General features: G+C 40.4%; 1 protein-coding gene across 1 annotated transcript in view; it reads right to left on the bottom strand.

The window, feature by feature from the left end:
* Window positions 1–6,349, bottom strand: part of asic1b (acid-sensing (proton-gated) ion channel 1b) — a 144,094-nt gene extending 137,745 nt beyond the window's left edge. Inside the window, 2 exon segments of the mRNA XM_029432166.1 lie at window positions 5,171–5,944; window positions 6,039–6,349. Coding sequence (XP_029288026.1) covers window positions 5,171–5,532 — 362 coding nt within the window. The 5' untranslated portion in view covers window positions 5,533–5,944; window positions 6,039–6,349.
* Between the last annotated feature and the right edge of the window lie 10,869 nt (window positions 6,350–17,218).

Below are 17,218 nucleotides of genomic sequence, written 5' to 3'. Positions count from 1 at the left end.
GTAAACAGTCAATGTCTGATGTCAGATGTCTGCCTCTAACTTTCTCCTCAGATTCAAAGCAAACTCTTAAAATCAACTTTGGCTGATTATCCTGTTTTTCAAAGTGTTGCATTTCACACTTTCATCAGGAGTGACAGAGGTCCTTTTCATATTCCTCTTTTCAATAAGAAACAATATCAGAAGAATTTGCATAAGCGGCAGTAACTACTAAAGAGAGCGCGTCGCTCAAAGATTAAATAGATGATAAACCCGAGAAAGGTTATTCATTTAATGCAGTCCTTAATACGTCTGGCTGCTGTTGAAATTATATCAATGTAGGGTTAATACTTAACCCTGGCCGTGTGTAAATGTGTAGTCTGGCTGACTTTTGTGAATTAATTCAATTGGTTTTTCTTTTTTTAAAGAAGTTCATTACCAAGAGAGAAACGTGGGTTTTAGGCGGAGTGAAAGCAGCTTAATCAGATCTTTCATTAACATATGAAAACAGACTCAACTTTATCAGAAATTACCGTTATCCTTCAGGAATACACAATGCTTTAAGGATTTTATCTCAGGGAAAATCATTTCACTAATTAGAATTTCAAAGATTTAACTGGGTTTTTAGCTCCGGTGGACTGAAAGTGGAAACACAGTCACACAGTGCTTTTAAAATGATTGCATTCTGCTGCAACTAAAACATAATAGATGTTAGAAACAGCATGTTCATGTTATTGTACAGTCAGGGTAACTTTGTTATAATTTATGGTTAAAGTAAGTTTACAGATCGACCCCATGTTACCTTGAATTCTTGAAGTAAACTTAGTTTTTCTCGCGAACCTTACTATTTAAAACACAGCCTCACGCTTACGCAGATGCGCTACTCTTGCATGCGAGTCCGGCCGAGTCCAAAGTGTTTTAAATAGTAAAGCGAAATGCTTAGATTATACTGCAAGAGTTGTGTTAGAGAGTTTGTAAACGGATGTTCTGATGTAGGTATAGGTATGCGAGTAGGTTTTCTTCCAAGAATTATATAATAATTGATATACAAATGGTCATTTTGTGTATTCCTTTAAGCACAATTAATTTACTGCCAGTGACAGGAGTGTTAAAGTTTGATTAAAAGTTTGAATTAAAGTTAATCTGGCAGGTCAAATCACAGAAGCCAGTTAATGACTGAAAAAGTTGTATTTTTGATAAAAAAAAAGCCGAGGCAGTGCTGGGACTACATCACTACATTGTCATGTGTTGTTCTCATAAGAAGATACAGCCTGTTGTGGTATATTCTGAACTTAATTGAATTGTATCCCGAGCCTGTCTTATAAGCAACACAAAGCTGCCAGGAGAGCACTTAAGACGCTCTGCTCAGACTCCAGAGTCAGGAGGCTTTAGTTAAAGCGCATACAATCACAATAGTATGGGAAGATTTTTAATATTGCCCTGCCACTGCTCCCTAAAGCAATCACAGCAAACTCACTGTGTAGGGGCGGGGGTGACTAAATTGGATTATGGGCCACAAGCACTTTAATTTTCTTGCGAGGACTAAAACGAATCTCGGAGCATCTGCATCACTTTGCCGCCTCGCTCGGAGGAGTTAGTAAATAGTAGCAACCACTGATTTTCAGAGTGAACTTTGACAGTGAGACTGTGTTCACAAAACTCACGACTTCACACCCCTCGTTGAAAAAACTAGATTAAAAAATCTTCTTACGTATCGGTTGATACTCTCCTTGTACCACGTTGGTGTTAATACCGCAGGCTGTGTGACACAACGATGAACACATCTTGAAATTATCTCAGGTAATTATCCAATTAGCGCTAATTGAACCCATACACTACAGAGGATCGGATTGTTTGTGCAGTGTCCTTGAAAGTGAATAACTGCAATGATTCCTGGTAGCAGAGTTTTGATAATCGCATCTTAATGACGGTGCACCTGGGACACAGCTGTTATGATTCTTTGGAAGAGATCATAGAAATGCAAACTAAGGCCATGGAGAGGTGAAGCGAACCCCAAACAAATCTCTGTGTTATTGATAAGCTACCACACAAACAAACCAAAGAAAGTATAGTAATAACATGTAACGCGCCTTGCAAAGACGGATCACATTCGATCTTTTAAAACCCTTGACCGAATGAACCCACATTTGAAAATTCAGCTTTAGAAGCAACTCTTTAGTTTTGTATTTTCAGTATGAGCTGGCCTCCCCATGTCCTCTCCCAAGCACTTTTTGCACCAGTAAAACCCTGATTAGGGCCCGTCATCTTGCTGAGACGGATAAAGCGGTCAAAGATATCGAGCGTTACATTTTGTGGCACTGTACACACTGCTTATGTGAATTTAGAAGCATGTTTGCAAGCTCAGGAAACATGTTAAAGCTTGAGAACTGTGTAAGCAGAAGACTCGCTTCTCTGACTCTCAAAAGCTGACGCAACACTCTTTGGCAGCACACACCACAGAACCAACACCTTTTCTAAATTGACCTTACTATTGTTAATTATCATATAATTGCCCTTGCGACACAATAAAATTAAAATAGAGCAATTTACTCGAGATGTTCTGCACTGCCGAGTGTGACTTCAACCTGCAAGAACACAAAGAGACAGAAGGTGATTTCTTTTGTAAGTTACTAGTAGCTCAGCTATAAACTTCAGCATGTAGGACAGCCTGGCGTCACTGCAAGAGTAGATATTGCCTGCTGCTCCCTCCTGAGACAAAGATGGGCACAGACTCACAGCCGCATGACACTTTGTTTTTCTTCTGCTGTTTTCCCCCCCCAAAAAAAAAAAACCCAGTGTGACGCCTGATCTTAAGAAGCTTATCACTTAGATGTTTTACACCCAATCAATGTTTAATTCAAAGTCTCCAGGAAACCCTGAGAACTGTTTTATTGGCAAGTTTGATTCAAGTTTTTCCAAATTCTTTTGTTTTCTCTTCACAGCACTTCTTTTTGTACCTCTGTGAGACTGTAAACAAGTAATCTTTTAAGAAAATGTCACATAAAGTACCAGTCTCTGAGAAAAAGTAAGGGGACGTCTCCCTCAAGGCCGAATGGAAAAGTGGGAGCAAGAAACAGTGAGAGAGATGTGAAGAGTGTTAATCAGCGGGACAACTCTGTAGCTTAACAAACAGCACTAATTACACAAGGATAAAGACTTGTTCATCACACAGCTTACGAGACACAAGTTAATTGCCTCTGCTAGCAGTCCCCCCTCTCCATCTAAAGTCAGCTCATTCCAAAGTCACTGGGAGCAAGCAGTAAATTGTCTGTTTCCTTCTCTCTTGTTCTTATTTCTTGAGGAGCTGAACAGGAAATCTGGCTGACCCCGCACTGATAAATAAAAGAGATGGAAGCCTATGTTGATATTGTAAAGGTCTGCCATTAAAGCTGACAGAACAAACACTCAGAAACAAATCCACGTAGGATTTAGGCACACTGGTTGAAATCCATACTATACAAAGCACCAGACATGCAGCCCTGAGCAATGAAAGCTATTGCTTTCCTGTAAGGTTATCGCCAGTAATATGGATGCATATGTATATATAGAGGTCACAGAGCAATGCTATTCAATATGAAAACAGGGAATTGGATTTATGTCATTCTAGCATGTACCACGGAGATACTCTCCTTTGGATGCAGAGCTGTGTGGATCAATAAGCTAAAAATACTGTGTCAAGATGGTATTTAGACGTGTTTGTATGTAGTAGATCTTTTAATTTTTTTTGCAGTAACGCGTGTCTGTGCTTGTGTGAACGTGACTGCTACAAGCTGTGATTACAGTGTCAAGGACGGTTATCTGTACTGTACTGGTAAATGTGATCAGGATAAGCTGGGAGGCACAGAAAAGTGAAGAAATTTAAAGTCAAGATTTTCAACAGTCAACGGTGAGCTGGTTATGGCTGTCAAAATACTAAATGATCAAAGCAGAACATAAAGCAACAAGTGTAAAGGGAGGGGAAGGCAGTTGTGAATCACACACATGTCTCCCTACATTTTGTCAGCAGGGGATTTAAATCTACTTGTCTACTTATACAACATTGAGATTTTCGTATCACATGAACTATAAAATGATGAGGCAAGGAATTGCACCAGCGGCATTTTCTCCTTCATCATTTTATATTAACCTCTTAGAGACAGCTCATCCAGTGTCACATGATCTGTGATAAAATGCATTCCTTCTCCTTTTAAAAAAGTGTATGAACATTGGTCGACAGATTGATGTTCGGGCTAGATTTCATGTTGTTGCATAAGGTTTCATAAATACAACAGCTTATGTGCTGTGTGGATTTCATCTGGCATGATCTGTAATAACCAAGTATAATGCTGAGCCTTTATTCCGCTTTTTGGAAAACATCTTTCATTGGTTTCCCTTTTTCTCTCAATTACGTCAGTCTAAGGTCAGTCCAAGTTCATTTTCACTGAGAGCCTAAAAAGGTTGTGCATGCTTTGTCAACGCTTTTGTTGTTTGTACATCTCCCTGTGGCCTAACAGCGACAACCACAGGTGTTAAAAGACTGCTTTGCACTTCCATGGGACATGTTAGATTTCACCTGAGACATGTCAGACAAGAAAGTAAAACTGAAGTTACATTTCCACAAGGCTACTGAAAACCAAAATGAAATTTCATAAAAGTTTAAAGTTCAATACTTTGTAGATTTAAACTGTTGGACCTAACAAGTAAAGCTTCAGCACTATTTCACTTTACAGAATATCTAAAGAGGGAGCTGCGGTATTCAGTCAGTGGGTTATGGGAATTAATGATTTAATGGTTCTCAGTTCATTTTACTGGATTAAAGAATAGTTCAGTTTCCTGATAACTGCAGCAGGAACTTAAAAATGGACTATTTCAGCTAAACGTTTAAATCTTGTGATTGTTATCTCTTGTTGTGCAGCTGACACAATCAAATCCTGAATCAACTACTAAATCCTCCTATAGTTTGGTTTTCCCTGAAGCAAAACCTTATCATCCAAGCTGTGTTTTTAGGAGTCTGTGTACTGAATACTGGTTTTCTTTAACCTACAGGAAATAAGAAACTGAGTGTTATAGGTGAGGTGGGTCCTGAATGACAGGAATTTAAAGATCAGGAAAGAGCCTTGCATCTGACATCATACACCAACAGGTAGATTACTGTAGACTATACAGGAAGCCCTTAACGCACAGGTGAAGTACATGGGAACCAGAAAACACACACCTGCCGTTGAGCAAGGCAAGGAGCTCCCCAGCATGGTACAGGTCGTTGCGCGTCACCCGGCTGAAGCGGAAGGAGTTGAGGTTGCAGAAGGTGACAGAGGGGAACACCATCATCGGAGCAGACACCTCGTCCAGCTTGGTGACATGGGGGTACTGGAAGTATAACTGCACCCGGTCCACACACACCATCACCAGCACACTCACGGAGCTCAGGAAGAACAAAATCCACAGGCTGCGCTTGATACACATCCGCTCATAAGTGAACATGTGCGAGATGCCATGCAGCGTGGACCTGCTGGCGAAAACTTCGATAGGAGCCGGCTGCTTGTAGTCCATGTCCTCCGAGTCCGCTTTGAGATCCATTATGTCCCCGGGATGAGTTGAGATGAATGAAGGGTATAGGATTGCAAACGGAGGAAACTGGCTTTATAAATAAGCAGATGCTTTATTATTGGGAAGGAGGTTAGTGTCTGCAAGTTCACGCCCTTCTACGCATGTATTTCTCATGCAGTCTGTGTGAGATGTTGCGTCACTGACAGCCGGCAAAACACCCCGACATGCAAAGCATTTTAACCAAGATATCCTCAAAATACCCCGTCCTTACATGAACACACTTGGTGAAAGTATAGATGGGGAAAGCATGTGTAGTACCTCGGCTGGGGTCACAGTTCCATAATAAATAGCCCGGTGTGGAGCGCGCATGGATAGATGCCAATGCTGTCCTCTCTCCTCGTACACTTCTGTGATATTACCGAGTTGATATTTGGCTTCCACGCTCAAAACAAAAAAGCAAAAACACAGGTTAGGTCTGGAGAAAAAAAAAACAGATCACGGTTAAACAGGGGAAAACAAACAAACGGACAAATCACCTCGGCGAAGAAAACAGGGGAAATCTGAATTAGGAAAATCAAAGCGGCGGTATAGTGTCTCTCTGTGTGTGTACGGCAGAGAGTACACTGGCTACATGGCTTTCCCAGTTCTTCATATGCAATCCCAGCACGTGCAGAATAACAAATAGCCGCTTATTTCTCGCTCGTTAGCGTTTTAAAAAGCAGTCGTCGGGGTGTCCAGGGTTTTTCCACAGCCAGCATAAACAGCTGCATCACAGAGGAGCTGGGTCCGTCAGAAAGCTGCCTCTGCTCGCTCGCTCGCATCCATTCCCTCCTCCGAGCTGCCTCCACAACAATGCAGGGATAATTAGCCTACTCCTGTTTCATTTTGGATTCCCACTGGTTTATCCTTGAAGTCTTCTGGGGGGAAATATATATATATATATATATATCTGGGCAAATAAATAATTACGGCACGAAATGCTCAGATGAATTGAGGGGAAAGCACCTAACTCGCGCTTTACCGGGATAAATTCGCCCCAAACAGGAGAGAGCAAGGATAGGACGGCATGTGTTTTACACCGGGTGACGAAGTCCAACGTCGGTGTCACTTCAGCAATGCATATGTTTAACCCAGAAGTGAGGTTATGTTACTGAGGCTACAATCCCAGTGATGACGATACAGTATGACTCAAAAATGTGTCATTACCTTCACCGCCCGTTTCCTCACTACTGTGGCTCTCATTAGCATTAACATTAGCTTAGATGAATAAACACTAGCTAGCATCATGTTTTACTTTCTAGTGAAAGTTATTGTTTGAATTGTGTAAAGAAAATGTGTAGAAACACGTTACCTTATCATTTACAGGCGATGTAAAGTGAGTTAATGTACCTTTTTCTTTCTTTTTAAGCGTTAGCTAACGTTGGCTAAGTGATTGCCAACTGAATTCTTCTTAATTTGTAATGGTATGTTTGAGGAGTATTGTCTGTATGGCCCTTAAGAGCAACATACGACAAATTCAGAAGACAAATGAACAAGAAAACACAAAAGTATTGCTCCAAACGAGGCATTGTCTCTTCTCTTAGGTTCCTATGTTCCCCAGCATATCCTCTTAATATGGAGGAGACCTTTCAAATGGGTTTATGCTCTCAGCAATGTTTCCCCCTATGTCAAATGTTCAAGGCTTTCTTTCCCATGCACAATAATCTGAAAACCCACCAGTTATAGCCGATTGATGTTTTACTTCTCAATAGGCTACCCCCTCAACTTTGCAGGGCAAGACATTTATTTTGACTTATGACTATATTGTAGCTACTGTAGGCTATATCTCAAGCGGATGAACAGATTTTTACCCTTCAAACTGCATTTTCAAACGTTCATCTGTCTTCATTGTTTCGCAAATTGAACTCCGGAGATAGTCCTTACCAATCACTTACAATGTTAGCTTGTACTGAATCAAGAGACACACGTGCCCTGGGAACATAGGGATGGTCCTGTTAGTTTTGTAATATAGCGCTTTCCCTGAAGCAAGCTAGTGTATTGAACCTACAATTATAGTTAGAGCATATTGATTTAAAAAAAAGAATGGTTACCTACTTTAGTTGTCAACACTCTTTACTTACTCCTCTTGTGGTCTGCTGAGCTAAAATATCATCTGATAAAACATGATAAAAGATAGATCTATGCTAGTAGTTTAAATCAAGGTTTACTTTCTCATACTATTTTTATTTTATAAATCAAATAAGGGCAAGTAGCTAATGTGTGGTAGCCTTTAAGTGCAAAATACAACATTTAAAAAAACTTATTAACAGCGCAGCGGCAGAGTTAGTGCCATTGGGGTACTGACATATTCTAGTGTAATAAAGGTTTCAAAAAAAGGGCACTTTAGCACTTAGAGGTCCGTTTCTTAAAAGAAGAACTTCGTGCTCACAGGAAGTCTAACTAAAAGACAAATATAACTCTTAAGAAAAAGTTGAGTAACATGTTGTTTCACATTCATGTATGTGAATGTAGCCTATATTTTGTTCACAAATACACAAACTCAGCACATACTGTATGTTTGTAGGTCCAGATGTGCATTTCCCACAAATACTGCACACATAATGCCTGCGTACATGTTGTATACACACATACCACACATACACAGTCACGCATGTTTATACAACAGTGCACGCGTAGACACAGTTGTACACAGGCTCCCACAAATCCCTGAACAAATCTATTTTCTCTCCTGACCAATTCTCTGTAGTTGACTGAATGGAACATCCAAATATGTCAGAGTGAGTGAGTGAGCCAAACACAGGCAATAAGGCAGATGTGTCACAAGACTGCCATTGCCAAATCTGTCATAGAAACCGTATTGCCAAGAGGCGAGGGGAGCTCACCCATGAAATTGTTCATAATGCGTCCATAATTGCCATTTGCCATAGTATTGACTGTGACAATGTGGCAGTCATCTATAAAGCCGGCATCTTATATTGATCAGCAGTGCTGGGAAGATGAGCCATGCTCTGTTCTAGTGAGGTGATATGAATTCTGGGTAGACATTGTGCGGCACAGATGGGTTTGATATTACAGTAGATATTAAATTACTGAGGTACATTTTGATAGCAGGTGCTGGGATGTATGCTTATCCAAATTTAGCTTTTATCACAGTTGTTTGTTAGTGTCACAATGATGCTAGAGTTGCTTACCGAGAGGATACTTCTATCCATCTACATTATTCTGAGGAATATGGTAGTTTAATGCTACTCAGAGGTACTTGGATGAATAGGCCTCTCTGGCAAAGTCTTTTTTCAGTGCAGTTTTCTTTGCAGGCAGCTCTTTAGTTCAGCTCTGCCTTGATGTTCCTGTTGTCCAGGCCTGCGCATGAATAAAGTTCTATTCATTGTCACTATGAAAGTGGGTCTTTATTTAACAAAGCACATTTTAAAAGCTCAGAAGTTAAAACAAAATGTCAGATTTGTTGGCAGCACTTACCAGAATTGAGAATTATTAAGAATGAATTATACGGAGAGATTATCAAGTTAAAGGTAGTTTAAAAATACAACTACTGATCATGCACAATCCTTAGCAGTAATCTTAGTGCTTCAGTAGGAGTATCTTTGCAGAGTATATTTTGCTGCAGTCATCAGGTATAATGCATGAAATCTGGCATTTTGTTTTTATTTTATTATTTAAAGACAAAATACATAATCAAAATGTTACGGGAACCCTGCCATAGGTATTTTAAAATACACAATTGAAATTCGCCACCACTATGAAACTGATTACATGGTCTTTTAATAAAATTATAGACTTCAACTCAGAGTGATTAGTTGTAAAAATCAGAAGAAAACTCCAAGGACCTCTCTTTTTAAACTATTAAGTCTTGATGCATTTCAGCATCAAGCCTTCGTCTGTGAGTGAAAAACAGAGTTAAAGTTAAGAGTTATTAGTGTTGCAATGATGCTATAAAAGGGTGGTTTAAATCAGTAGGTAATGTAAAAACAGGAATTGTGAAGGCCTTTTCTTAATTATTGTTCATTGAGAAAAAAAAAATACTGATTTGGCCTTTAAATGCAAGAGTGTTTGGAGGGAAGAGGGATGTTTTCACTAAGCAGAAATAACCCTGAGAGGCTCTGGCAACAAGAGGGAACAAAATGCATTAATGACAGTCAGCCTTTTGTGTATGCTTCCACATGGACATATAAATATAAAAAGCATACACATTAGAATTATCCCGTCTGTGCTCCCATAAAATAGTCTTTCTTTATGTTGTGGTAATTAGTTTTTGTCCTTCGTTTCTGTTGTTTAATTAAACAATGGCGCTGATGAACACATTCACATCTCTGAAAAGTTGCCTCAATAACCTTTTCACTAAACTCCCACAAATGATTGTCCAATCTTAGCTTAGAAACCGTAGCAAGGCACATTTTTTTTTATCATTCCTAAAACAAAATAAATCAATAGGGTAATAAAAAGATTCATCAGTGTGTTCATTTGCTCTGATGTAAGCCACAAACATTAGCATACCTGGCTAAGTAAGAGCTCTTTTCAAAGCCAAAGACCATGAAATGAACTAAATACATTATTTTGTGCGATTAGAACGTACGTTTAAAAAGAACACCCACTGTGTGGAAGCCAAGATGCAAGAGAAATCACATTATAAGGTAACAACTTCTAGTTCTGCTTGAACTCTCTCTCCAAACATATTAAAAAAATGTATCATGAGGAGTGAAGGGAGAAACAACTGTTGGAGGTCTCGCAGGGGACACGGGAAAAGGGGGAACCACCACTAAGTGTAGCATGGATAGCAACGTAGAGCTGGTAGTCAGAGCTAACCTGCTACGAGAAGCTACAGACTTCTTCGCTGGATAGATTGGGAGCTTTGGCGGTCACGAGGAGCACACGCCGCCCTTTGAGCCACTGTGTGGGTACCTGTGTTGTAGCTCTATAAGCAGTAAGGGGATGCTAACTCCTTGATAGCAAAATGGTGAAAATGCACACCCCTTGTTAACCTGCTATCCTCTCTCTCCATCCCCCAGTAGCAGAGAAAGTAAAGGCAGAGGGGCTGTTTAGTTTAATCTGTTAGTCTAGTCTGCCTGACTTATTGATCCTTTATCCGACTGAGGTTTGTGCAAGTTAGAATCTATGGCTTTGAAATATCAGTCGTCTAACTGAGTTGTGCATTGATAATCCATGTCGCTGTCCGTGATGCTGAAGTAGCAGACGGATTTGTAATTGCGCCTTTTCTCTCGTTCCCGGCCTTCTGTCAGTTTCGTCTCGGATCTAGAATATTCTCTAAACTATATAACATAAATACTTAATTATATGTTACATACTCCAAAGAGAAGTGTCCCCCTTCATGATCAAAGTGACAAGTGTCATGTAGTCGTGGAAGAGCGAGAGGAGCTTAGAGAGACACTGCTGCCTGTAGTTATCTACTGTAATATTTCTATGATCATTCAGTAGCGTCTGTGCTGCTAAAAAAAACAAACCCCCAGACCCAGACAACTCTTTAACAAAACATTTTAGAGGAGACACAACTACAGTTATGGTTGAGGTGTCCTGCAACAATGTCCTTTTGGAGCTGTGTGTGTTGGTTTGTGGTGTGGGGGCAGGGGGGTGCGACCATTAAGCCATCCCCCCTGTTGACAATTAACATCACTGACTGACTATTAGATGCTCTCCTGTGTCTGCGAGGGAGTGTCAGCACAAAGTCATAGGTATGCTGTTTGTCGCAGTTAGTTTTTGTAGTACTTTGCCTGTATTTTTATTTCCTCTTAATATGCATGTTGTATTCCCCAAACACCAAGGCAAATTCTTTGTAAGTGAAAACCAACTTGCCAATAAATGAATAAATGATTCTTATTCTAATTCTTAATATGTTGTTATGTTCCGAATAAAGTGTGTGTACTGCCACGGCAGAGAAATAAATCTTGTTCGTGTACGACGTTGTTGTTTTTTGTCCTGGGCTTGTTAATCGCTGATCTATCTGTTGCTTCTCTGTCACTCAGTTTTATTGTCTTGTTTCCCTATCAATTTCTCACCAAGTTAATGCTAGCTTAGTCAGTTAGCTAGCTGACTACAGCTGGTACAATCTGCTAACGATAGTCTTCATTTCAGCCGACAAAATCAAATGAAAAGTATGTTTTAAGTCTTTACTTTCGTATCAGTACATATCAGCTAACTGTTAAATAATGCAAACTGTTTCAATATCGATCAGCATGTTATGCTGTAAACATGCGAATAGTAGAGCACTCGTATGTAAAAGTGGTTCATGTTAGCACATGGGCAACATAGCGTTTGCCTCTATAACACTTTGTGAGGTTACACTAGTGGTGAGAGCAAGTTTACACACATGGGAAAATTAACCAATCTCTCATCTCCTCTCCTCTCTCGTGTCCTCCTTTCCCTTCAGCTCACTCCATGTAGATTGGCTTTTACTTTGGCCAAGGCTACGTAGTGTGCCAACCTGACTCAGTGGGAGCTGGCAGGGAATATGAATACACTCAGGGGTTCCATTGACAAGTCTCTTTAGTTATCATTGGGCAAGCAGGACACATAGGGTGCAAGAGGCTCTTGACCCTGATGATTTGAGTCTCCAGCCCAATCCTAGAACCAGCTTCCAAGCAACTGTTGTCTTGGCGATGGTCCAGAGGATGACATCATCAGAAGGTGACAGACAAGGTCTTCATAGACAGATGGTCGTTAGATCTAATGATGAGTTTCTGCAGGTTCCAGCCCAGACAAATGCATTCTATCCTAGTGGGCAATGATCATTATCAGTCAAGGACGGCTTTATCGACATCAGGGGAATCCATCAACAGGAAGCCTCGGTATCCCCAATTGCACTACAGCTCATTTGTGACGCAGTCCTCCAACATGCCTTCTCCTTCAAGTGATGTTGTAAGGGTAATGCTTCTCAACTTCCCTGGCCCCGTAAACTGTTATTATGTATACTGTCCATAGAGAAACCAAGAGCAAATCATGTCAGGCTAATGCTCAGCAGGAAGTTTACAATCCTCCATGCATCTATTTTTCATGTAGGCAGTTGCCAAGTCAGGCTCTTGAGGGAATTGCCTTTGCACACACAATTAGTGCAATAGCAACTTGGGCGTTCTTGTTTTGATTTTCATCTTTGACATGCGCCTGTTCGGTGACTAACTCTAAAGGAATGTGAAGCTGTTCTAAAAGGCTTTGCCACTATACCACTTTGATATCAGTGTCTACCTGGCACAGATGAAGGATGTGCTGGAATGCAATTTGTGGGTGAGGAGGTATTGTCATCTCATCTTTGCTGTTTCAACCCTTTTTAGAGTGGTTGATTGTGTCTGAACATGGGTTATTCATCTGTGCCTCCAGTTCGATACAGCATTAGGTCCCTCCACTGCAAGATTGATTCTCTGCCGCTGGAAGAAAAAGTTTTAGAATCATCATCCACCAACTTTCTCCACTTACAGCCATTGGGGCGATCTGTGATGAGCGCCATGAGATATTTGGAGAGCTGCTAATGCAAGACCTTTACACTTATTTTACACTTACTGTGTTGACAAATGGAGGCGCCACGAAATGTTTCAGTTAATGCGCCGTTGTGAGTATTTTGGCTTGTGGGCTGACACTCTTGCAGCACTGCCGTCTAGAACAACACAGCTACAATAAGACGCTAAGCTAATGATCCCAAGAGTACTTTATATTTTTCATGAGCTAAACATGCAGCTCAGAATCACTGCTAATTGCATATTTGGTGACAACTGCACCACAGTTTTGAGTGATTGGCTGTTGTCCATAGCTGAAGCCCCATTATGGGACAGCATTGGAACTCCACCTCAGTCCCTTGCACAGACTTCTACTCTCGTGAGGAGTGCAAAAGAACATTTAAATTAGCCTTAAGGAAGAATTAATCCTAATGACTTCTTTTCATTAACAACTAATTAAATATTCACATGCTCCAATCTAACCCCCCCACACCCACCTCTTTGTCTTTGTCTCCATTTCATTGGTGGTCTGCTGCACAGTATTCTGCTGTACTTGAGAGGAAGGCAAAAGTAAATTGTATTGTGCCGCTGCATGTATGAGATATGGGCTTAGCAAAATGGGCACCTAGTCTATAATATGACATGAAAGGAATTAGTTTTCATTGAAGAGATAATTGAAAATTAAATCTCCAGCAATTACATTTTATAGCTGACCACTAAGAGTGCTTATAGGGATACTTATTGTGAATGAATATTGAAATACAGGATTTTCAAGTCCAGTACTAAAATTGCACATTTGCCAAATGGCAAGGAACCTTTTTCAATAAAATGAATAAAGGAAGCTGCTGGTTGTTTTATTTGTTTTGCTCCAAAGCAATTGAGGAGAAACATAAGGAATATTCTTGATATAGACATTTTGAGATTCCTTTTCTATGATTTACCAAGCAGCTGGCTGGCCACATGGGGCCCAATCAATAGCTTTAACTCATAGTGTTAGCTCTGTAAGACAGAATGAAATAGAGGCAAGAGCTGAGTAAAGCCCTCCACTACTCTTAAGAACGGATCGTAGGTTTTCAGTGAAACCAGACAAAATATCTGAGTGTGCCATTCAAGGAGAGCAGGAAAAAAACCTTTCTCATCTTGATCCAACAAGGTTATGTACAGTTCACCGTAGGCTAGGTTTTAGGTTTGCAGCATTGACTACAGTGTAAAGCTTTCTTGCAGCAGCTAGCTTCATGTCATAAATATGAATACAAATCTTTTAAATACAAAATAAATTCTAAATTAAATTCTGGAAAGGAATCTTCGTTTCCTGGTTTAAATGATTTCAAATTATTAGACGTCCAAGTTAATTGTCTCATCTCTAACTTCTGCTCGTAGTGTAGACAGTAGTCATGCATGAAAGTAATATTGCACAGACCAGTGAAGCTTGGTGATTGCACTCTCTGTCTCTCTGTACTTCCAATTGTCAGTGGTACAAAAGTGATTGACAGAATACACAATAGATTTGGAAATCAGAGGTTTGTTTAATGTCAGAACTGTGTTGTTAAACTTGCATCATCTTCAGACATCAAACGGCCCAATTTCACCACATTTATTATTTACTGTAACATTTCTGACTCGTATGTTCCCTTTGATGGTTTATTATATTGTGAAGAGAAACTAGTTAGAGGTATGAAAGAATGTAACAATCCGTGCAGTGACACATTAGACTAATTAACAAGTTACTGTTATCACAGCCCACTTATTCAAACTGACTGACGCTCTCTTTCTGTTAAAGTGTGCTAATTGACATATAGTATATTTCATTTTCCTCAGGGGAATAATTATGTTGACAGCCGCTGACAGGTATAAATGTGCAGTGCAATAAAAACATGCTTTACAAAACAGCTGCACAAGCTTCCTTCACTGCATTATGTGGTTGTTTTAATTAGATGTCTGTTTAACTCCTTTTAAAAAAGATATTTCTAAACATTTCATACACAGTTCATACTAAAGCTAACTTTGTTTCTTGGTGGTTTGGGTGATTAATTCCTGTTTTTTTCAATTGGGAATTTTTAATGAGCATTTCCAGTTTAGTGTGAGTATCTGATCCTGAAGGCCCTCTAATGGCCTTACACACACTGTGTGGCAAGGATGAAGCCACATGGTGTGTTAGTTTTTAATCACCTTCCTCTTCCCTCTATCACTCAGTGAGGGAAGCTTGGAGCAGCAGCCTCCTTTTCCACTCCAGTAGACCCTATCGCAACCGAGGGCCAGGACCCGGCAGCACGGCGGCAGCTGAGAGCAGGCCAGCGGGGGAAAGGGAAAGAGGGAACAGGCAAGCAGCGAGAGATGAAAGCAGCAGCAGCAGCAGCAGCCGCAGGAGGACGTAGATGGATGAACAGTACTCCACGGGATCAATCAGGCCACTCGTAGCCACAGCAGATCATCTAACATGTCCCTGCCCCCCCATAAACCACATCAGCCCACAGTCTATATGGCACCTTTTTTTTTTGGTCAGATGTATAGAAAGAGGCAGACTGAAAAAAGAGAAAGAGAGAGTAGGGAGGGAGGGGGTAAGTGGGAGGACGTATCGATTGTTTTCACTGGAGTATAATTGCAATTAAAGGACGCCAACAGCCGAGTGGATCAGTTTCGCTGCCGTCACCCGGCAGGACACAACACTGACGCATCCTTACACATCTCATCGGCCAGCAGGGAGAAGTGCTAATACACTGTATGTCCCTGTAGACTGTGTGTACATTAGTGCCATGGTGTGTAGTAATTTAGTGCTTCTCATAAGTTACGTATGTACAAAATATCTTACTGACAAATGACACCACAGCCACAAACAGATGAAAGTGTCAGTGACCGTGTTAACTAGTTGTTACACCGCTGGGTTGGAGAGAGACTCATTTCTGGATTTGAGATCCAAAAGAAAAGTGCATTTCAATGAGATTCTTGCCCTCATGTTAACATTCAAATGTCCTTATTATGCTTTTGTTCTTGTTTTTCCTCTAATGTTGAAATTGTTGAAGGCTGTCTTACTCAACCTCAGACATTCTGTCCGTCTGCTTTTGATGATTAAACAGAACAAATGATCATCAAGGGCAAGAGAAGGCTGTGGCCTTTCGTTAGAGTTTTATGTTTCAGGATATGCGTTGTTTTCTTAGAAAATCTAGGACTCTTGTGCAAATCGTGGCCTATGAAAAAAAGAAAGAACAGACCTCGTTGTAAGTGACTGAAATAACAATGTAGAGGCCTTATGAGAAACAGCTGGCTTCATGAAATGTTCCATTCTGCTGAACTGAGGCCACTGCCACTCTACAAACAGAAAGATTTATTCAAACAAATAACTCGGCAAATGTGAGTGTGTATACAGCTTGCTCTGTTGGCCCCAAATGGCTCAAAAATAAAAATCAATTAATCCTACTTTAAAAGCGCACTCACTTGCCTCACAGCATCACATGGCAGCACTAAGAATGAATGACTGTATACTAACAGCAATGGTAGTTTCTTATCTTAATGGAGTTTAAATCTTTTAGCTTCACTCTGGCAACACTTTGAGCTTTTCAAATAGTGTCTCATTGGCATAATCAACAGTTGCTCTGTGATAACCCTGCCCGACATTCTATCATAGACCCAATCAGTGCATCCCATTAATTTTTTTTTGGAACCACAATTTCCTGCCCGTGTGTGTGACATCTTTATGGGAACCAAATCGACTATTCATTAACGAGGGGAAGCTGTATCAAGAGCAAACATCTTTAATTAACACATCCCCAGCACTTCCTGTCTTTGATCTCCCCATTTGATTTATGCCTCTGCAAGAAAAGGTTGGGGTGGTGGAGGGATACACGAGGAGTTCGGAAGGGACGAAGACGCTTTATGAGAAAATAGCTTAAATTGTGGAGCAGGAAGTGCTGCAGCATTAGGACCTTTCCCCCGCGTGTCATGGGACCAGCTCAATTACCAGTCAGCGTGGCTATCTCTATAATAGCCTGATAAGGCAATAATCCAAAATCCATACAGTTTTAATGACTTTCTGTCTAATTAAGCGCTGTTTTATAAAAGACGGACACATAAGAGGCCTTCCCTTTGTCCAGAAAGCTATTGTTGGAAATATCAGCGTGACCAGTTAAAAACTAGTAAATGGTTTTTAAAAAGTATTAATATATAGTTTATCTAGTGACTTACTGTGAAAAATAAATCATCAAGTAATCCATCTATGATATAACTGTTCAATGTCGAAGAGGTCAGAGCGAAGAAGAGGAGAG

Source organism: Cottoperca gobio, chromosome 5, assembly GCF_900634415.1.
Source record: "Cottoperca gobio chromosome 5, fCotGob3.1, whole genome shotgun sequence".
NCBI lineage: Eukaryota > Metazoa > Chordata > Actinopteri > Perciformes > Bovichtidae > Cottoperca > Cottoperca gobio.
Note: the sequence above shows the minus strand (reverse complement) of the source record. Positions and strands in the feature narration are given on the sequence as shown.